The sequence below is a fragment of the Macrobrachium nipponense genome, chromosome 37 (genome assembly GCF_015104395.2).
Source record: "Macrobrachium nipponense isolate FS-2020 chromosome 37, ASM1510439v2, whole genome shotgun sequence".
NCBI classification, from domain to species: domain Eukaryota; kingdom Metazoa; phylum Arthropoda; class Malacostraca; order Decapoda; family Palaemonidae; genus Macrobrachium; species Macrobrachium nipponense.
Genome location: NC_061097.1, coordinates 13,889,701 through 13,912,123, shown reverse-complemented (window position 1 = coordinate 13,912,123; position 22,423 = coordinate 13,889,701). Strand labels below are relative to the sequence as shown.

The 22,423-nt window shown below is 43.1% G+C and overlaps 1 protein-coding gene across 1 annotated transcript; it reads right to left on the bottom strand.

Moving 5' to 3' along the window:
• Window positions 1–7,917: 7,917 nt before the first annotated feature.
• Window positions 7,918–20,877, bottom strand: LOC135209031 (cytochrome b-c1 complex subunit 7-like). Its single transcript, XM_064241574.1, has 3 exons — window positions 20,749–20,877; window positions 17,955–18,121; window positions 7,918–8,194 (listed from the first exon to the last, which is right to left on the bottom strand). The coding sequence occupies exons 1-3, from the start codon at window positions 20,798–20,800 to the stop codon at window positions 8,018–8,020; spliced, it is 396 nt and encodes a 131-aa protein (XP_064097644.1). The 5' UTR covers window positions 20,801–20,877; the 3' UTR covers window positions 7,918–8,017.
• Window positions 20,878–22,423: the final 1,546 nt, after the last annotated feature.

Genomic DNA, 22,423 nt, shown 5'->3' with positions numbered 1-22,423 from the left:
CCTCTCAGGAGGACCAAAGTGATATTTAAATACGGTGTCCGAAGACACGTAGAAAACGCCGCTGTCGCAGTAGAGGAGGTGGAAGTAGCTTGTTCGATCGGCCAGATCTGAGGGAGCCTTCTTATCCGGAGACGAGAGACTCTGGTTCAAGACAGAATCGGCAAGCTCCGATCGCGGCAGACCCACCGTCGGTTTGGGTTCCCTCTCGGGCCCCAAAACGACTCGAGCCGAGACCGTGGGCTCTGCTGGTGGGAGCGCCATCCTTCCCCGAGGTCGTTGCGCTGACAAATCAGCGCCATAAACCTCGACAAATTCCTCTGGATCTCGGAAGTCATAGCATCTTGCAGAGTACGGACCAGTCAAGCACCTCGAACAAGAGCATTCCGAGAACCTCCCACTTAAGGAGGAGGAAACTGCGATAGACCCTCTCGGATTCCCTCCTGCCACTTGCGCGTACGTCCTGGTTCGGTCCGAAGATCGTACCTGGGATTACTTACGGAGCGTCGTGACGGGATCATGCGGGGCATGCCCCTCACGATCACCCCGTTGTGCCCTCACTTTTTTCTTCCTGGTGCAAACTGAGGAAGTTGCAGGCACGGGAGAGGAAGGACATGACACGCTCCTCTTTCGCTCGCTGGCAGAACCAGCGGGCTTGGAGGGCTGCAGCGATCGCCAACTTGCATGCCTAGTCGAGCAGTTTCCCAGGGAAACTGCTGGACTGAGAACAGCGGCCCTATCTCGAGTGCAGAGGAGTGCTGCTGGTCCCCCTATCCGCCCGGTCCCTGTGGGAGCGGCGGTCAGGAGACCTGCAGAGACCATTGTCGCGGTGAGACCAGTGCGTGTCCTCGCGGCGCATCATACCGCTGGTACCAGCCAACGATCGAGAGGGGGGAACCTCTTCCCAGCCTCAGCCCGTGGCTGGTCAGACAGTCACGTCTACCAGGGTTACCAGCTGGTCGCTGCGAGAGCGGCCGCTGGCCTGGCGAGAGTCACATGAGCGGCTCTCACCAGCTTCTGCTCCGTGCCACGGTCCTGGCGCCGAGCGAACTCTGGCGCCAAAATTGGCTATACGCTCTCCCGCGGGAGATCGTATACTCGGAACTTCTCGCGAACGAGAGACCGAGCCGGAACCTGGCGTAGCGGCAGCGCCGCAAACACCAGGTGAGGAAGTACCGGTGGTAGTCGGTACGCCTCTGGTCCCCGTCTTCTTCTTCCTTGCGGAAGGGGAGACGGGCCCTGTTCCCGAAAGAGCAGGAGGACCGGCAGAGAACCCCCCCGTCCCACGGGAGTGGAACGAGCCCTTAGAAGTTCCCGAAGGAGACTTCTTAGAGGGGAAACCCGGGTTACCAGCTGGTCGCTGCAAGAGCGGCCGCTGGCCTGGCGAGATCACCTGACGGCTCTCACCACCGTTCTGCTCCGTGCCACGTCTTGGCGCCGAGCGAACTCTGGCGCCGAAACTTGGCTGCACGGTCTCCCGAGGGAGAACGTACACTCGGGATCTCTCGCGAACGAGAGACCGAGCCGGAACCTGGCGTAGCGGCATCGCCGCTAGCACCAGCGCTAACCGGTACTCCTCTGGTCCCCGTCTATCTCTTCCTTACGGAAGGGGAGACGGGCCCCGTTTCCGAAGGAGCAGGAGGACCAGCAGAGGAACCCCGTCCCACCGGGGTGGTGGGCCACGGGCCCCTTAGAAGTTCCCGAAGGAGACTTTTCTGTTAGGGGGGGGTGAGGCAGCTTTCTTCTTCTTTGGCTTATGGGCCTTAGAAGTTGAAGGGGAAGAGGCAGCAGCAGACGATGAAGACAAAGATGACACCTTCCTCCTCTTCTTCCTCTTCCTCGTCAGCTCAAGCAGGACAGTCGTCAGGTCCTCCTCCATCCAGGCCAGAGCCGGGGCTATTGCCGAAGCAACACAGCCCGACTGCACCTGTCCGGAAAGACCTGGGACTGGGGAAGATACACCGTGGGCAGGACCAGCATGGACAGGGCGCAGGAACGAGGAGCGACAGTACAGCAACCAGCTCAGGAGCGGCAGGAACAGCGGCAGCGGTAGACCCAAAAGGGACAGCCAAGCCAGCAGCGGGAAGCCACATCAGCGGCAAGGTACGGCCGGCCCAGCGATCGCCTCGTAGAATCATCGGCAGCCAGCGGGAACCTGGGTATTGGCGGCCGGTCCAGGGGCGAGCTGCTGGAACAGCGGAAGTCTGGGCAGGCAACACGAAGAACACAGGCGGCGGCAGCAGCATACCCCCCCTCGGTACGGCGGCGACCGGCCCTAGTAGCGGCAGACAGCGTCACCGACACAGCATGGGAAGTGTAGACCAGGCGGGGGGGAGCAGCATAAGCGGCCGTGGAGGTAGTAGTGGAGACCGCCCCAGACCTCGCTAGACACTGCAGCAGCCCGTGGATGCTAGGCACGCCCTGCAGCGCGGTGGTCCATACCTGTCCAAGGTCGTCTCCCACCCACGGATGTAGCACCTGCGGTAGCACAGATAGATTAGTAAGAGGGGTTCCCTCACGCACGGGGGGGGAAGACCTGCCCCACTCCGAATGCAAGGAAGACCCCAAATACAAAATACAACGAGGAAGCTGAGCGGGGGGCAGGAAAGACGACGAAGAATCGGATACCAAGGCGTCGCGGGAGAGCTTTCCGACGACTTCCTGGCAGACCTTCGCTTCCCCTACCCCTGCACAGCAGTGAAAAGTAATATGAAAATGAAACAGAATACTGCACTTGCGATTCACTTCATAGAACTTAAAGGGGCAAAAGATCAATTCCGTGTAAGAGCGGAAACTTGATCCATAATATATATGAATGCTATCATGGGGTATATATGAAAATGAACCGAATACTGCACTTGCGATTTCACTTTTCACAGAAAATAAATCGTAAGGATCAATTCCCGGGTAAGAGCGAAAATTGATCCAAATTAAAATTGATGCAAATAAATAAATGAAAATGAATAGAATACTGCCATTGCGAATCCACTTTCATTGCATTCTATCATCAAAATAAGAGGCTCGTGCCGAGCGCAATCACGCTCTCGGTGACGAACGCACAGGCACAGGACAAAATTATAATGAAAAGAGTACTTACATTTTTCAATTACACACTTTGCCCAAAATACATGACTCGGCGCGAGCGCGCCCGCCTCGGCAACCGAGACATAAATCAAGGGTTCAATTCATGAAAAGAGAGGAAATCGCTGCATCTACGGCGATAGCTCCATGTTGGTTCATAATTAAGTAATGAAAATGAAAACAGCGTACTTACAGTTTCATTTTCAAGTCAAACAAACCATTAGTAGAAAACACAATACAGGCGGTCCCCAGGTTACGACGGTTCCGGCTTACGACGTTCCGAGGTTACGACGCTTTTTTCTTAAATATTCAATGGAAAAATCCGTCCTGGGTTGTACGACGCTTGTTGCCGAGGTTACGACGCCGACGCTTTCCGACGCTCCGAGTTAACGACGCTTTAAAAAACTCATACTATGATAAAAATCCTTTATAGTTTAGCACAGTATATTAATAAAAATAGTTTCTGGTTAGATTACAACAAAAAATTTCGAGGTTATTGAGATTTTTCGACACTTTGTATACACGTCGTATTTTTTCTATGATTTAATGACGCCCTATATGCGGAACTAGTTTCCGAGCGAATGAATACATACTAGCTTGCGGTGCGCAAAGTTTACATATAACAGTCCAAAACCACAAATAATGAAAAAAAATCATTGCTTGTTTCCAGTAATAATAACAAAACGACGAGATCTGGTTAGTTTTACAACGAGAGAGAGAGAGAGAGATGAGAGAGAGAGAGAGAGAGAGAGAGAGAGAGAGAGAGAGAGGTGTCTTCCGACGCTCCGAGTTAAGGACAGAGAAGTGTTAGTTTCGTTAAACGGCCTCTGACTCATGCCAGTAAATGTTTTGTTGATACTAATAATATAAGCCTATTTAAAGATACGTTTACTTTAATTAGTCTATATGCTACTAAAATAGTAATCAACTGTTCTTGTAGCCCTCAAGATTTGGCAAAATCGAAGTATCCAAAGAGAGACATTATCCAGTACACCTGAACTTTGACATACGAATTTAATTTGTTCAGTTACCATCGTCGTATATCAAAACAGTTGTATCTCAAAGCCTTTTTTCCATTTAAAATAATGTAATATGTATCCGTTCTAGCGTATGAAACCACACCTAAACACAGCTAAATTACATATAACTATACACAATTTATACACAAATAAACGATTAATAACACACAATGATAAAATAACAGCAATGTGATAAATGATAATAAATGTTAATAAAATCAATTAAAAAAAGAAAGGAATTTTACTTACCACAACGAAAGATGACGTGAGGACCAGCAGGGGGAGGAGGTAGGGAAGGGTGGCAGGGAACGATTTGTTGTTCTCTTTTTATTTACGTATGTACACTAATAACTACGTAATAAACACAAATGAATAACATTGCTAAACTAATTTTTATTTGTTTATTTTAATCAGTTTGAAGTTTTAGAAATAATGGTGATGCCTTTGGAAGGTTTTATGCTTTGCTATAATTTCATGTTTTGCTTCCATCGAAATCATTTTCTTGGGTTTTTTGTTTTTTTCTTATCACCTGCTTTGTCTTTAGGCTTTGAGACCCATGGTTAATAATAAAATAGCCAAATAACACGAAAAATAGGCGCAAATACAACGAACTAAACAACGACGTGTTAACATGCAGCACCAACAAACAAACAGACTGAACGCCATTTATCGGTCGCCTATACAACTAACACTCATCGCAAAAATCGTATCTCAAATATTTCGTTGTGTATCAAAGCTTATATTTTCGCAAATTTTCTGTTGTATCTCAAAACATTCGTATATTAGGGCAATCGTATGTCAAAGTTCCAGTTGTAAGTAGAGAGAGAGAGAGAGAGAGGAGAGAGAGAGAGAGAGAGGAGAGAGAGAGAGAGACGCCTTGGCAACAATGGTCACCGTCTCGGGGATTGACGTAACATTTATTTTCTGAAACAGATAGGACAGAGAAGTGTTCGTTTCATTAAACGGCCTCTGACTCATAGCAGGAAATGTTTTGTTGATACTAATATAATAAGCCTATTTAAAGATACGTTTACTTTAATTAGTCTATATGATACTAAATAGTAATCAGCTGTTCTTGTAGCCCTCAAGATTTGGCAAAATCACTCCAGGTTGTACATAAAACTTCAAGAATGTAGTGTCACCAGAGGATTACAATAGCTTTTACCTTCAAGGAACCAGCATTCTTTTATGAAAATAACTCCAGGTTGTACATAAAACTACAGGAAAACAACATGTAGTGTAACCAAAGGATTACAAGTAAGGTTTTTAATAATTTTTATTAGTTTAAGACATATTTCCAGCGTCGTTCCGGCTTACGACGATTTTCGGCTTACGACGCGTCTCAAGAACGGAACCCCCGTCGTAACCCGGGGGACTGCCTGTACAGGCGGTCCCCGGGTTACGACGGGTCCGGCTTACGATGTTCCGAGGTTACGACGCTTTTTTCTTAAATATTCATTGAAAAAATCCGCCCTGGGTTACGACGCTGACACTTCCGACGCTCGGAGTTTTTGGCACAAAAACGCTTTTAAAAAACCACATACTATGATAAGAATCCTTTATAGTTTAGCACAGTTTCCTCTCGCTCTCTCTCTCTCTCTCTCTCTGTATTTTCCAATGAAAATAATCACTATAATTCTTCTCTCTCTCCTATACTACAAAGATGTGTTTTTTTTTAGTATGATAAATAAATGATTTACTATTTTCAAATATTAATAATTTATTTACAGCAATAATATCAATTCATTAAAGAAAATACCATAGTGAATTAGTAAGATTTTAGCTTATATTTAAAAAATTATGGAAGAATGAAGGAAATCCCAGTCTTCTTCAAGTAACTTCCAGTAACATTTTCTCGAGATTCAGGTACTAAAACTGTCAGATATATCAAGTTCTGTGACAGCCAGGAGGGGGAAAATTTGGGGTGTGACAGCCAGGAGGGGAAAAATTTTGGGGGAAAAGCTGCAGTGTTGCAATCACTGGTCCTGACATTTTCCCCCCTCTATCTCTCTCTCTCTCATTTACTGAGACTCGAGATTTTTTATGTACTTGTACTATTTGTTTTTAATACTTTCAAATAATAATAATAATAATAATAATAATAATAACTGTAATTACAAAATTAATATGTGATAGTATTTTAAAGAAATACAATATGTACTAATCTATCCATGTCACTTTTAATTAAGGTTAACTCTCTCTTTTGCCACACAATAATAATAATGGGTCAGTGTTAACTCCCTCCCTCTCTTTCGCTGGAAGCATTATAAGTATTTTTTGAGAGAACAGAGAGAGATAAACACACTCTCTCTCTCTCTCTTTTACCGAGATGAAAAAAATTTTTATGGTACTAGTATGTAAAATGTTTATTGATAATTTCAGTTATTTAATAATATAATAATAATATAATAAAACTTTAATTACAAAATTCATAATGGTCGTATTGTTTTAGAGATGAAAATGAGCTTTCCATTTCACTTGTAAGGATAATTCCTCTTTCTTACTGATATGAGAGAATTTTTATGGTAGATGCACGTGTTTATTATATTTTCAAATAATAATAATAATGATAATAGGAAAGTAGTAATAATACGATAATAACTTTCAAAAAGAAAATTCTTCCCTATGTCTTTTTCTGTATCAATTTCCCCACCTCAACTCGAGTGACAATCGAGCTTAACAATGCCATACAATGGTCAACGAATTTAATGGTTTTATGTAACCTCTCTCTCTCTCTCTCTCATCTCTCTCCTCTCTACTGAGATGAGATTCATTTCATGGACGTGTATGTAATAAGTTTATCATTAATATTTTCCAATAATAATACTATAAGTACAAAATTCATATCCGAGTATTTTAAAATACAATAATCATTCGATTTCTCTTTTAAATACTGTAAGGACAACTCTCTCTCTCCTCTCCTCCCCACAAGATACTTGTCATACATTTGGTGTTTCTATTTCTTCCTTTTATCTCTCTTGCTCTAGCAAAAGAATTGATAGCAGACAAACATAATGCACAGCCTCTCTTTCTCTCTTCCTCTGGAGAAATATATGTATTTATGGGAGGGGGAAAAAAGCAAAAAAGTTTGCCTACAGACATTCATTTCAATCTATTGAAACCGTAAGGTTTTATTTGTCTCTCTCTCTCTCTCTATCTCTCTCTCTCTCTCTCTCTCTCTCTCTCTTTCTCTCTCTCTCTCCTCGCTCTCTCTGTCTCTCTCTCCCTCTCTCTCGTATTTTTAATGAAATAATTTTCAGTAATGAATACACAGTGTTGCACATGAAAAAAGTAAATTAGTGATAATTTTAGAGATACGGCCCTAAGAAAAATTGCAAATTAGTAGTGAAATTTCTTTTCCCTGTGGACATGTTTTCAAGAACGTCGTTCCGGCTTACGACGATTTTCGGGTTACGACGCGTCTTAAGAACGGAACCCCTGTCGTAACCCGGGGACCGCCTGTATAAACAAAGCATACGACGATGAAAGCGGGCAGAGAGCGATGACGAACACGTCCTTCACACCGCGGCCGAAAGCAAAAGTAATTTGTTTACCTCCCAGTCGCGCGGCGCCCGACTGTCGGACAAGCAGTTAACTACCGTTCTCCCCTTGTTCGAAGCTTACGACCGTTCCAGCTGCCGCTAGCTACTTCCTATTGTTAAAGGACCAATGGTTTGTATTACGTATCGGAACAACATGCAATTGCTGTACTTAAGACAATTTTCAAAATCCACTTAAATTTCCATTTTTGTGTCATCTACAAAGTCCTTTTCCTATATGCAATAAAAAGAAAGTTTTAATAAGACATTAAAAAACAGAATAAAGTTAATACACTTATATTTCTTGTTTTATACAAATACCAGAAATTAAATTCTACACATAGAATATTTAAGGGTTCAGTTGGTAAAATATACAATAAATTACAAAGCATTGGAAACAAGAACCACAGCTGATGTTACCACAGCATCTTGTCTATTGCAATAATTAACAGTGTTCCAATGAGCCAAAATTACTTCTTGTTTCCATTCTTCACGTTCATGTCTCTCTCTGACAACTTCTTGCAAGTAGGCCTGAAGGTATCTTCCTTTCTGACGATCCTAAGGACAAAAATACAATATTTAAGCTGGCGCTGCTGTTCTATTAGTCAGGTTTAATAGAATTCTAGAACAAATTTATGATATCCTAAACAGTGCTGATCATCAGAAATTTGATTAATACTAAAGAATATACATATCTCATCTACTGATTTGATTTTCTGAAAAACAGGCTGTCAAGCCAAGCACAAGGGCACTTTCGGCCATTCAGTGCTGATAGATAACGGAAAGAATTTAAATTGATCAAATGGATGGTATTTGGTATTTTGAATGATTTTCATCCAACATAAATGCTGAAAAAAATACTTTTACCACACATGCAGATAAGTCCTCTAATCTTTCCAGCTTTAAGACCAACATACTATACTATAATACAGTAGTTCCTCTGTATTCACAGGGGATGGTACCACACACCCACTTTGCGAATAGCTAAAATCCGCGAATATTTAAAACCTATCCTGATAGTTAAGACAAAAACTAAACTATTAAAATACTTTTGAGTACTATTTTAATAGTTTTATCAAAAAGATGCATTTAGTCATGAAGATATGAAAATCGGTGATTTGTGAATATTTCTTAGTGAAAAATACTGCGAATAGGTGATTTTTCTGTAAATTATGATATATACGGTTAATCAACAAATTCGTGAATAGGCTCCATGAATAGCGGGGGTTTGTTCCAACTGTATATACATTAACAAAACCCCATGAGCGGGCAAATATTAAACGGTCTGGGAATTTTAAAAATTAATAAAGACATTAATATACAGGGGTAGGGATCTGCAAACATGGTTCATGTTTTAATAAGTTGAAAGTTGAAAAATTTGTTCCAATCCTGTGCAGGACCTCTTTTCAAGAGATCATAACAATGATATTGTTAGTATACATAAAGTTTTGTACATACTTACCTGGCAGATATATACTTAGCTTAGGTCTCTGACGTCACGACAGAAAATTCAAAAAAAACTCGCGGCACACGCTACAGGTAGGTCAGGTGATCTACCTGACCCCGCCCCCGCTGGGAGGCGGGTGTAAGAACCAGTCCCCCTTTCTTGTCAGGTTATTTTCTTCCACCTGTCTCCTGAGGGGAGGCTGGGTGGGCCATCAATCGTATATATCTGCAGGTAAGTATGTACAAAACTTTATTGTATACTAACAATATCATTTTTGTACATGAACTTCCCTGCCAGATAATATACTTAGCTGATTGACACCCTTGGTGGAGGGAAAGAGAGACATACTTACTTAGAAAAGTGGGGACAACACATGTTAAAGGAATACATAATATAAACATCTGGTTCTTACCTGATTTAGGCAGAAGACTGAAGTAGTTACTGTCTATTAGTCCCCCCTGTTTGCCCCCTAAAGAGTCTCAGCGAGGGCGTTGACCTATGGCTGAAGAACTCTTTGGGTCTACCAATGGGAAACTGAGTCCACTTACTTGGCAGAATCCAAGCAGGATCTGGTCAATGGGGATCAACCCGCTTACATGCCAGAGGCCTATCACTACCAATTGCAAGGAGCCTCAAGCACAAACCGATCACCTAACCAAAATACTAACATTAGTATACGAAAGAAGGAGCTGCCTCCTGCAACCTCCTTCGTACAACCAAAAAAACTCAAACTTAAAACTAACAGGGAAAAAGGATTAAAAAGGATGTGTTTCAGCTCCCTGCCCCAGCACTGAATCCGCCGATACGTAAGGGCCTAGCCCAAAAACACTTATCATACGTAATCGATACGTCCCTTAGGTAGTGATTAGAGAAGACTGATTCACACCTCCAAAAAGTGGCCTTCATAAGGTTTTGTAATGACAAATTCTCTTGAAAGCCAAAGACGTCGCGATGGCCCGTACTTCGTGCGCCTTGACTTTCAGAAGGTTAAACTGTTGCTGATTGCAAGAAGTGTGTGCTTCTCTAATAATATCCTTGATAAAGAATGAGAGTGCATTTTTAGATAAGGGCCTACTGGGGTCCCTTACCGAGCACCAGAGATTGCTCTCATTAGCGGCAAGTCTTCTTCCTCTGAAGATAATATTTCAGGCTTCTCACCGGGCAAAGAGATCTCTCCTCTTCTGTCCCAACTAAGGAGGATAAGCTTTTGATTTCGAAGCTCCTGGGCCACGGCGAAGAAGGGTTTCATTCTTGGCTAGGAAAGCCGGAAGAAAAGAGCAAACCGCGGAGCCTCCTTGGAAAACCTACCTCACCTTCTAGAGCCTGCAGCTCGCTGACCCTCTTCGCTGACGCTAACGCACAGAGAAAAAGAGTCTTCATCGAAAGGTCTCTGAACGAAGCAGCATGGGGAGGTTCGAACCTTGAGGACCTCAGGAAGAGCAGCACGACATCAAGATTCCAGCTAGGCACTAAGGAGGAGGTTCTTTTAACCATTTCAAACGATCTGATTAAATCATGGAGGTCCTTGTCCTCAGATATGTTTAATCCTCTATGACGAAAAACTGAGGAAAGCATGCTCCTGTATCCCTTGATGGTGGAGACAACCAACCCGCATTTTTCCCTCAGGAAGATAAGGAAAAATCTGCAATCTTGAGTCACAGAGGTACTGGAGGAGGAAACTTTATGAGTCCTGCACCAGCGTCGAAAAAAACATCCCACTTCGACTGGTAGACTCTAGATGTGGAAGGTCTACGTGCGTTGGCAATAGCCCTTGCAGACTTTGCTGAAAAAGCCCTTAGCTCTGACGAGACTCTTGATAGTCTGAATCCAGTCAGACTGAGAGCGGGGAGGTTTTTGTGAAACCTGTCGAAGTGGGGCTGTTTGAGCAGATCGACTCTTAGAGGTAGGGATCTTGGGAACATCCACCAGCCATTCCAGTACCTCTGTGAACCAGTCGTGGGCGGGGCCAGAACGGAGCTCAACGTCATCCTTGTTCCCTCTGACGCTGCGAATTTCCTTAACGTTTCCCCTATAATCTTGAAAGGCGGGAACGCGTAAAGATCCAGATTCCTCCAATCCATCAGGAATGCATCTATTGCCACTGCTCTTGGGTCTGCAATAGGGGAGCAGTATAGATCTATCCGCGCATTCCTGGAGGTCGCAAATAGATCAAGATGGGGCCTGCAAGCCCCCACGTCCTCCACAGCTCCATGGCATACGTCCGCGTGCAGAGTCCACTCTGAGGGAAGGACTTGATTCCTTCTGCTTAGCAGATCCGCTCTGACATTTCTTTCTCCCTTGTACGAACCTGGTGAGAAGCCTTATGTCCTTTCCTCTGACCACAAGAGGAGCGATCTGCTGTCTCGTACAGGGAGAAAGAGTGAGTCCCCCCTGTTTCCGAATGTAAGCCAGGGCTGTAGTGTTGTCGGAGTTGATCTGAACATATTTCCCTTTTACGAGGGGTTCGAAGGTCTTGAGAGCTAACCAAATCGCTGTTAGCTCCTTCTTGTTGATGTGCCAGGACACCTGATCCCCCATCCAGGTGCCTGACACTTCTCTCGACCCGAGAGTAGCTCCCCAACCTTTGTCCGAAGCGTCTGCATACAACACTAGGTTGGGGTTCCGAACCTGCAAGGAAAGGCCTTCCTTGAACAATAGAGGGTCTAGCCCACCAACGTAGATCCTCCTTTATCTCTTGCGAAATCTTGAACGCAAAGTCCAGACCTTGATATTTCCGATCCCAGTTCCTCGTCAGGAAGAACTGTAGGGGTCTGAGGTGCAACCTTCCTAGAGAAACGAATTGCTCCAGCGAGGAGAGTGTCCCCAACAGACTCATCCACTCCCTCGCTGTGCATACATCTTTCTCTAGAAAGATTGCTACCTTCTCCAAACCTCGGGTTATCCTCTCTGGGGACGGATACGCCCGAAAAACCTGAGAAGCCATCAGAATCCCCAGATAGATACGCTCTTGACTGGGGATTAGCTGTGACTTCTCGAAATTCACTAGCAAACCCAGAAGAAGCTGCTAGATCCAACGTCACTCGTAAGTCCTCCAGACATTTCTCCTTGGATTTGGCCCTGATAAGCCAATCGTCCAAGTAGAGGGAAATCCTCACTCCCTCGAGATGAAGCCACTGGGCAACGTTCTTCATCAGTCCTGTGAATACTTGGGGGGCCGTGGAAAGGCCGAAGCATAGGGCCCTGAACTGAAAAACGTTCCCTCCCCACATGAATCTGAGATATTTTGCGAGAAGAAGGATGGATCGGCACATGGAAGTAAGCGTCCTGAAGTCCAGCGACACCATCCAGTCCCCGGGACGAAGAGCTGCTAAGACTGATGACGTAGTCTCCATAGCGAACTTCCTCTTCTTCACAGACATTCAGGGCGCTCACGTCCAGAACCGGTCTCCATCCTCCTGAGTTCTTGGGAACTAGGAACAGACGGTTGTAGAACCCTGCTGAAAGAGGGTCCTGAACCATCTCTATTGCCTCTTTCTCTAACATCAGCTCTACCGCTAGAGCGAGGGGCTTGATTCATTAGTGGGTTCTTTGTATTTGGCCACCAGTGCCCTTGGAGTGGTGGTCAAGGGTGGTCTCGAAATAAAGGGAATGAGGTATCCCCTCTTGATGATCGCGCCGGATGGACCAGTTGTCCGCCCCTTTCGTGCCAGACATCTGCAAAGTTCAGCAAGTCTGGCACCCACAGTTGTCTGGAGGACTCCCGAACTATTTCTTGGCCCTAATAGACCGGGAGAAGGTCCTTCCTCTTCTAGGTGGTCTCGAACCTCTGGAGGAAGAAGAGCGAGACGAAGGTCCTCTCGAAAGGGTTCTTGCCTACTTTGAGCCTCTTTCTTCGTCTTCTGCTGAAACGAAGGTTTCGGAATTCTAGCCGAGCGAGCTAGCATATCCTGCGTCGCTTTTGCTGATAACGAGCTGGAGATATCGTTAATAGTCTTCTTGGGGAAGAGTTGCGGGGAAAGCTGTGAATACAGCAAGGAAGCTCTCTGTGCGTGAGAAACCGCCTTGGTAAGAAAAGAGCAGAAAACGGCCCTCTTCTTTACCACTCCTCACCAAAAAGTGAAGAATTTCCCGGAACCGTCTCTCACTGCCTTGTCCATGCAAGACAGAACTGCGTGGAGGTCTTCAGGCGAAAGAGTGTCTTGCTCTTGAGTCCTCTTAGCCAACACTCCCAGGGTCCAGTCAAGAAAGTTAAAAACTTCTAAGACTCGGAACATTCCCTTCAGAAGGTGATCCAACTCGCTCATACCCCAAGTCGTCTTCGCAGAATTCAGCGCCGAGCGACGTGCGGAATCGACCAACGAAGAGAAGTCCGAGTCTGCAGAAGAGGGAAGAGTTAGACCCAAGGGCTCTCCTGACTCGTACCAGAACCCCATCTTACCCGTTCAGCTTGGAAGGGGGGTTTGGGGGAAAAGAAAAAACTGTCTTGCCCTTCTCTTCTTTTGAAAGCAACCAGTCGTCAAAGTTCTTCATAGCCTTCTTCATAGACACTGTAGGCTTCATCTTAACGACTGAAGACTTCTTAGCCGTATTGGTCGTTGAAAATAAGGACGGAGGAGACGGAGGAGCAACGGCCGAAAGAGACTCCCCAAAATCTTGCAAGAGGAGGTCTGTAAGTCTCTTATACGAAGAAACCGAAGCATCCTTGGGCAAATCTTCCTCCGAATCGGCAACAAATTCTTCCGAAGAATGACGTCTAGAAGCTCTACTGCCCGGAGGAGAGCTAATCCTTGGAGAGCGCCTGTTCGGAGAGCGCCTACTAGGCGAGCGCCTACTGGAAGAAAAACCACCGGGAGAGCGCTTACACGGGAGCGCCTACCAGGAGAGCGCCTACTTAGAGCGCCCTACTTGAGAGCGCCTCCCAGGAGAGAGCCTACTAGGAGAGCGCCATAGTTGGAGAGCGCCTACTTTGAGAGCGCCTCCCAGGAGAGAGCCTACTGTGAGCGGCCTGCTAGGAGAGCGCCTACTTGGGGAGCGCCTACTAGGAGAGCGCCTACAAGTGGAGGCCCGTCTGTCGGAAAGCAGATTCTAACTCCACAGAAGAGCGTCTGGATAAGGGAGAGCGCCTATCAGGCTCTCTGCGCCTGCTAGGCTCTTGGCGCCTGCCATCCTCAATACGCCTGCCACGGGGAGAGAAAACATCCACAGATGAATCCCTGTCAGAAGCGCGGCGCTTACAAGGCTCTGAGCGCCTATCCAATCGGGAGTGATCTAACGGAGGAGAAACTTCCGTTGCCGCCTACCAGGCTCTTGGCGCCTACTAGGCTCTTGGCGCCTACTAGGCTCTTGGCGCCTACTAGGCTCTTGTTGATGCCTACTAGGCTCCGAGCGTCCGTCAAAAGGAAAGGAGATTGGCCACCAGGCCGAAGAACTCTTCCTTCGCTCCTGACGAAAACGAGGCTCTTGACGTCGGTCAAGCTCTTGACGCCTAACTGAAGAGGAGCGGAAATCCTGAGGAGAGAGCCTGCCTGGCTCCTTACGCCTTACATGCTCACAACTCTTGCTGGGAAGAGAGGAGAGCCTACTCGGAGAAAGATCCCGAGCTCCAGCCTGCACTTCTGACCTCCTACTAACAGGCTCAAAGCTCTTCTAGCCAAAGGAGATTTAGCCGAAGGAAGTTCTTAGACTTCTTCACCGGAAGTGAGGCGTCCTTCCGACGATGAGAAGTCCCGGCAATAGACTCCGCTAAAGCCGCAATCTGCGCCTGCAGACCCGCCAGGATACGCGTAGGAGATCTCTTAAACTCCTCTACAGGGGACGAAGTCCGAGAGCGAACAGGAGAAGCGTAACCGGACGAAATCTTGGTTCTCTTGCGTTCCACTTCTGGCTCTTCCGCGAAGGATTCGGGGCTGGAAGGAAGGGCGCAAGGATCCTTCCAGGGCCTCTTGAGAGGGCGAGACGACTCCGATGCGCTCCATCTACGCTGAGGAGAAGGCGACGAAGATGACGAGAAGCACTGGCGCAATAACTCCTTCTTGGTTCGATCCAAGGCAGCCTGGGAACGAGCAACAGGAACTGCCGAGGGGACGCCTGACCGGTGGGGGTTCTCCCTAACCTTCCTGCGGCTTTCGACTTTCCTCCTCCACTGGGTCTGGGAGTCTGGAAGAGGTCTAGGCCTGGAAGCGTTAGTGAGCCGGTCAGACGCACCCTCCACTGCACTAGGGGCACTGCACTGATCACTTGCACTATCATCACTCTTACCTTGTCGAGAGCGAGCGAGGCTCTCCTTACTCCTGATCGAGGCTCTCCCAGAAGCAACTTCCGAAAACGAATCTTCGGGTTCAAAGCTGGGCGCAGGGGCTGAAACTGGAGAAGGAACTACTTCTACTACAGGATTCTCAGCGTCAACTTCACTCACCCTCGCTCTACTAGAACTCTTTGAAGAAGCCTTGCGCACCCTATCCTTCTCTAACTTTCTCACATAAGAAGAGAGAGCCTTCCAACCATCCTCATCCAAATTCTCACACTCTTTGCAAGGGTTAATAAAAGAGCATTCATTCCCTCTACACGACTCACATACCGAGTGAGGATCTAATGCAGCTTTAGGAAGCCTAACTTTACATTCCTTCTCAGAACAAACCCTAAATAAACTAGGTTTCTTAACTTCAGAATCATCCATGATTATAGATATGTAAGAGAAATCCAAAAGAAAAATCCAAAACACAGTCCAAAAAAGCGTATGCCAAGCCAACAAACAAAGGGTACTTCACCAAAATCCAAATCGTCGGCAAACGAGAACGAATTTTAACTATCGTAAGGACTGAACAACAGGTGTTGTCCAGCCGGCGACAGAAAATAATCTGACAAGAAAGGGGGACTGGTTTCTTACACCCGCCTCCCAGCGGCGGGTAAGGTAGATCACCTGACCTACCTGTATCGTGTGCCGCGAGTTTGAATTTTCTGTCGTGACGTTCAGAGACCTAAGCTAAGTATATATCTGGCAGGGAAGTTCATGTACAAAAATATGCTAATTTTAGCTGGTTATATGTCTTCTATCTAATTTTTTGTAATTTACTTTGTAAAATTGAAATTACATCTCACATAATAATACCACAAAATAACTAAAACCAGCAACAACCAGAGTATATTTATGAACAAACATATACTAGACATACTAACATGGGGAGATGTAGTGCATTTTAGTGAGGTATAGTACACGTTCTTTCCAATAGTTTTTTTGTACTTTATTATGATAAATTACAATTAAACCACCATCAATCACCGAGTTCATTTATGGGCAAATATATACAAGATGAACTGGGAGAGGAAAATGCTATTATTGCGCATCAAAGATGCAAGCTGCTTCAAATGCATTAACCAGACCACCAAGTATTAGTGCCCCCCCCCAACTTCCGCAGACTCACACATTCACAGATTTCTCTCTTTACTATATCTATTGATATTCGCAGGAAATTCACCTATTCGCGGCATTTTTCTTCGACAAATATCCAAAAATTTCTGGGTTTTTTTTAATCAATTTCATCATAAAATGCATTTTTTTTGTGATAAAACTTAAAAATGCCAGGTATTACAATTTTTGGTGGGTTTTTCTTAATTGTAACTAACAAAAGAGGCCATTTTGAGCATTTTTATATGGGTTCCAACTATTTGCAGGTTCCAGCTATTAGCGGGGGGTTTCTGTTACACATCCCCCGTGAATACGGGGAAACCACTGTACATATAGTATACGGTTACTTAAAACACTTTAACAGTGATTTGTATAACCAAGTAAAAAGTGTCAGACAAAATATTTAGTTAAAAAATTTACATGTATGGCACTGTGTACTTATTCAGAATCCCTTGATATCCTGGATCCCTAAATTGTTGAACTGATACTCTTACTTTGCATGGAGTATAATTCTTCATGTACCTAGTTACTTATTCTACTATATCTTAAGTAAAATCTATTGTTCACGAGGATACAAAACTACTATTTCAAAGCTACTCATACAACTTGAACTAAAAGAAAAACCCACTATGTACTGTCATAAATTATTCAATATCACCAGTAGTGCCATCCTTCTTGCTAAATGGTAACTATATCAATGAATACAGAACTCATTGTCTATGGTCATAGCAAGCTTACTAGAATTTAATTTTAAAAATAAGCTGTAGTAGCCTAGACACTCAAAAACACCGAAGCTGGCCCAAAGGATTAAGTAAACAGTAATCTTGTATGAAAGATTTATTTGTGGTAAATTAATATGTTTTAAAAAGTTGCTGTTGTAAAAACTTAAAAATTGCTCCTAGACAAAATGTTTAATTTTCAACTAAAATTTCTTTCAATGCATGGTTTTTAAAATTAAGTTTCTTAGGTGTTGATATTTCTAGCATTCCAATTAAAATATGCTATATAGATACATAGTGCATTTGACTCATCACAAACTGGTGGGAGTTTGTGTGGTGTGCACATTAAAAAAACTGTTCAATTACTTTGTTTTATTCGTAATCTTATTAATGATACTTTTGTTTTTCTATCATTTCTTAAAGATGATGGCCATCCTCTAAGCATCTAAGAGTTATTTGTTTATGGGGTGTGTTACTCCAGCCTCTCATTTGTTTATGGGGTGTTACTCCAGTCTCATTTGTTATGGGGTGTTACTCCAGTCATGGTCCCCTTTTCCCCTTATCACCGATTTAATTACATTTAACCAATCGTCGACTGGAAGATGGAAATGAAAGATGGGTATCTTACTTGTACTATATCAAAAACACTGACAGCAATTTCCATCTAATATATACTTATTATAGAAACAGCCAAATAAATATGGAATCTTCCTAACTAGTCATTTCTCATGAGACAAAAGCTGACCTATTTGACACATATCTGCTCCTTATAAAGGTGAGACCCACCTCATCAAATGAAATCCACTGATCCTTGGGAAGAATAGACTTTGTAGCTGAGAGATGAAGGGCTCTATTCATTCTGTAGTTTCTATCATCTTTCAAACCCTGGGGTAAACGTCTGAGTGCTTCCTTCACATCATCATTTTCATATAAACAGTCATCATGGTACAAACCTGAAAGCAACAGCAGTTGGTAAATAAGTATAAGAAATACATAAAACTATCTTAATCTTCATAATCATTTTGGCTGAAGAAAATATTCAGAATTTAAAGAGCAAGCTTCTCAGTCCTTGAAATTAGTTGTTCCTAAACCAAAATAAGACTACACAGTGATACCATATGACATGACAACTTTAGTAGAAAATACAGTTCAACAATTAGTACATGAATGTAAGCATCTTACAGGTAATGTGAAAACATCAAGATTGAGAAAAGGGAAGCTACTGTAAAGCATGTGCAAAGCAATAATTCCCATAGAAAAAAATCAAGTGTTTGAAAAATGGTTAAATTTGTCAAAAATTCTCACTGACACAAAAACAATTTGATTAAATAATAGAAAGTTACCCTTACATGTCCTAGAATTAAAGGGTAGAATTTTGACTTTGGTTTTGTATATATCCTTTGATTTCGTACATCCAGAAACACTCCTTCCAGGGTCCATCTCGTGACTAGGTCCAGTGTACCGAGCACCCGGAGAATGGGCATCAACTCGCACGTTAGTATTCCACATTACCCCATCAGTTCATTGTGTTTTGTGCTTTTTATTCAAGGTGCAACTGCTAAATATGCCATCATGGACCCAAAGAACATTCCAAGTCCAAGCCCTGCTGTACAAAAGGCAAGGAACACTATAGAATTCAAGAAAGAACTCATAGCAAAGTAGGGAAGTGGCGTATGCATGGGTGATCTCACTAGAATGTACAACAACAGTTTCAGAAATCAGCTCCATCCTAGTAAAGAAAAAATAAATCAAGGCAACTGATGTTGCAAAGGGGTAACGTCTTTAGCAAGACTGAGATCTCAACTGGTTGAAGATGTCTAGTAGCTGTTGTTGGTAAGGATCAATGAAAAAGGTTGTGGGAGATAGTGTGTCAGAGGCAATAATTTGAGAAGAGGCAAGGATGTTGCAAGCTGATCTAAGTAAGAAAATGCATACAACAAGTTCTGCTGCTTGTGATTTTAAAGCCAGCAGAGGCCGAAGAATTCAATGATGAATTCAAAACTATTTAGAGACTGAAGGATTCCTCTGCCAACTAGTCTTCAATCCCGACAAAACAGGTCTCTTGGAAAAAATGCCAAAGACAACCTTCATCACACAGGAGGAAAGTGCATTGCTAGGACACAAGCCTATGAAATACAGGCTAGCACTCTTGTTCTGTGGGATAGCCAGCGGGTATTTTAAAGTAAAGCCCCTACTGGTGTATCAATCTGAAACTCCCAGTGTATTCAAGAAAAACAATGATCTCAAGGATAAATTGCCTGTGATGTGGAACGCTACCAAAAAGGCATGGATCATGGGACAAATTTCATTGAATGGGTCAATGAAGTGTTTGGCCCTTAGGTGAAGAAATTCCTGCAGGAAAATCAATTGTCACTAAGTGCCTCCTATTAACGGACAATACTTCTGCGCATCCTCCTGGCTTGGAAGACCAGTTGCTAGATGAATTTAAATTCATCACAAGAGTTCTTGCCCCCTACCACTCCTCTCATCCAGCCCATGGACCAACAAAAAATTTCAAATTTCAAGAAACTGTACACCAAACCACTGTTCCAAAGGTGCTTTGAAGTGACCGAGGAGGAGGAGGAGATTGCTAAGTGGAGTGATGTACAAAATTTTGTGGAGAATTATCATCCCTACAAAATGTTGTAATCCATGTCTTCAACATGTTTAACGACAGTGCCTCATTTCACTGAAGGCAAATTTTAAAGCAATACCAGAAACAAATATGTCTGAACAGTTGTGTTGCGTGACTGGGGTCCAGTGACTCACAAGCTGGTCCTAGTGCCAGTAAAAAAAACTAAGAGGGGAAGTAATCCTAGATAGTGCATGTAAAAAACGAAGAGAAGTAACCCATAGGGCCTTGATACCTTTAGTCCTTTTGGAGGGGGGGGGGGGGGGGGGGGAATTCCCTTCCAAACAATAACCTCTCCTCCTCCACCTTCCATAAGCTAAAAAGTCTCTTTCATAAAGGGAAGAGTGAGTTTAAATGTTCATTTCTACATTTCATTATTCATACTTATTTCTCATTGTTTTCTTTAAGTAAAAACTGTATTCCAACCCCAATAAACTATTATTTTTTTATGTTTGGCTGTCTGGAATGCATTAATTGTATTTACGTTATATTCCTTATGGAAATTGTTGTTTCGGATTATGCACGAAAACCAAGGTTCCACTATATACTGTGTATCAAATTAAATTTGCATCCCATGAATCAGGGAGGAATTGGTACAGGTATATAACTGTTTTACCACTAATCAAATCCTGCTCACTTGAATATATGTACAGAGGGATTCATTGAACTAATAATTCAATCAATTTAACTGAAACACAGTACATACTATAGTTCATTTTCAGATGTGCTTAAGCCATTGTTTCCTTAACTATGGAGTTTAGACTTCTGGATCTAAAGCATCTATGATCTTAATCACTGTGTTGAGTCTCTACAATATTCACTTAAGGCTCTGCTTTCCCTAGTGTCTATAAGATTCACAAGGGTACAATATCACAAGTTGAAAAATATCAATAAAAAAAAAAACATGCAAGAGCCTTAAATAACACACTTTATGAACTGACCACTGACCTAACTGGTTGAAGCCGGACATTCGGAAAACCAGTCGCTTTATGGAGTTCATAAGAGGACCTGTAAAAAAGAAAAAAATAATAATAAAATAAAGATTACTCGAGTATAAGTGAGAAAACCTTGAAATCATACTGCAATACTTCTTTACATATTAAATCTACAGGAAGTCTGGCTCATCTTACAAGACTTAATTATTTTTCTTAACATCAAACTAAGCTACAGTCCTTTTGCAATGAATAAAAAAAAATTTGAACCTTCATAATTTAGTAACTTAAGTGTATATGTACAGGTAACTCTTCATTAATAAAGGGATTTGTTATTAAAGACGTCTTTTAAGTGGAAATCGTGGCAATAGATCAAAGTTTCCCCCATAAGAATCAATGGTAATAAGGGAGATTAAGTTCCAAGACAGTGGAAATTTCTACCCTTTTTTGGGGTTTCAATAAGAAATATCATGCAAGCATTCCTATTAACACAGGATATAAAAAACACAAGTTTACACTATCCATTATTACTACCTTAACATCCTCCCCTGTTGACCTTCCAATTTGTGCTGCTGGCTCAGGCATCAGTTCCAAATTTCCCATATGTATGAAACTGTAGTATAATAGGGGAAGGGGGAAGTATATTGGATGCTAGTAAGCAACACCATGAGAAATTTTGCTCATGATGCTGCTTCTTACCTGCATTAATGTGAGGTATTCAGTTCATGAGCTCATGAGCCAGTGTTAAAAGTGAAAAAAGAAAACGTGTACTTAGAACCAATGTATATGGAGAGTTATCTGTACTTTTCTTAACAGAACAATTTACCTTGAAAGGATGAGATTTTAAAAATACATAAAACCCTACCAACTCAATGAACTTTGAAAACTTCAATGGTGTAACAAAAACCTTCCCAAAAGTGATCAACAGCATGGTGGAGCTTCTATACTTACATTACACAGCATAAGGAAGAAAAATGGCAAAGATCAGTTACTAAGAATAAGTGATGGCCCCTGAGGTATGGATCATTGAAGGCTGAAAATTCGTTTATTTAAGCCAGGATACACTTTTGATTAATAATATAACATGAAAGGCCAAAAGATTTCAGTAAAGGGATTTGAGAATTTCCCTGGTATAAAGAAAACTCTTTGGATACAAGGTAGCGCATTCATAACTGGAGTTTCCATTAATATCTTCTATTCCCAAAAGATGCGATTCTGACAATGTACCTGAAGCTATCAAATGAAATTTTTTTTTGTTAACTTCAACATATTTTGACTTTTTGGTGTTTTCAAGTAATGCAATGAAAGGAAAACATTGATCTCTGCATAAGCTGTCAGTATGTACTAATTTGCCAAATGAGAATTTTTGGATCTCCCAAATTTCAAATGGTTAATAAACTAAAATATGAAAATTTTAAAAGTACCATACAAGGTACTAAGTGAAGGAAAAATTAGAATACCATAAGAATCTTTTGAATTATTTCACGAGAGAGAGAGAGAGAGAGAGAGAGAGAGAGAGAGAGAGAGAGAGAGAGAGAGAGAGAGAGAGAGAGAGAGAGAGAGAGAGAGAGAGAGAGAGAGAGAGAGAGAGAGAGAGAGAGAGAGAGAGAGAGAGTAACGCTGTGACTATGTGAAGCATATAGTATTCCAGAGCTGGTGTTACAATGCAACTAGTACATATAAAGGTAAAG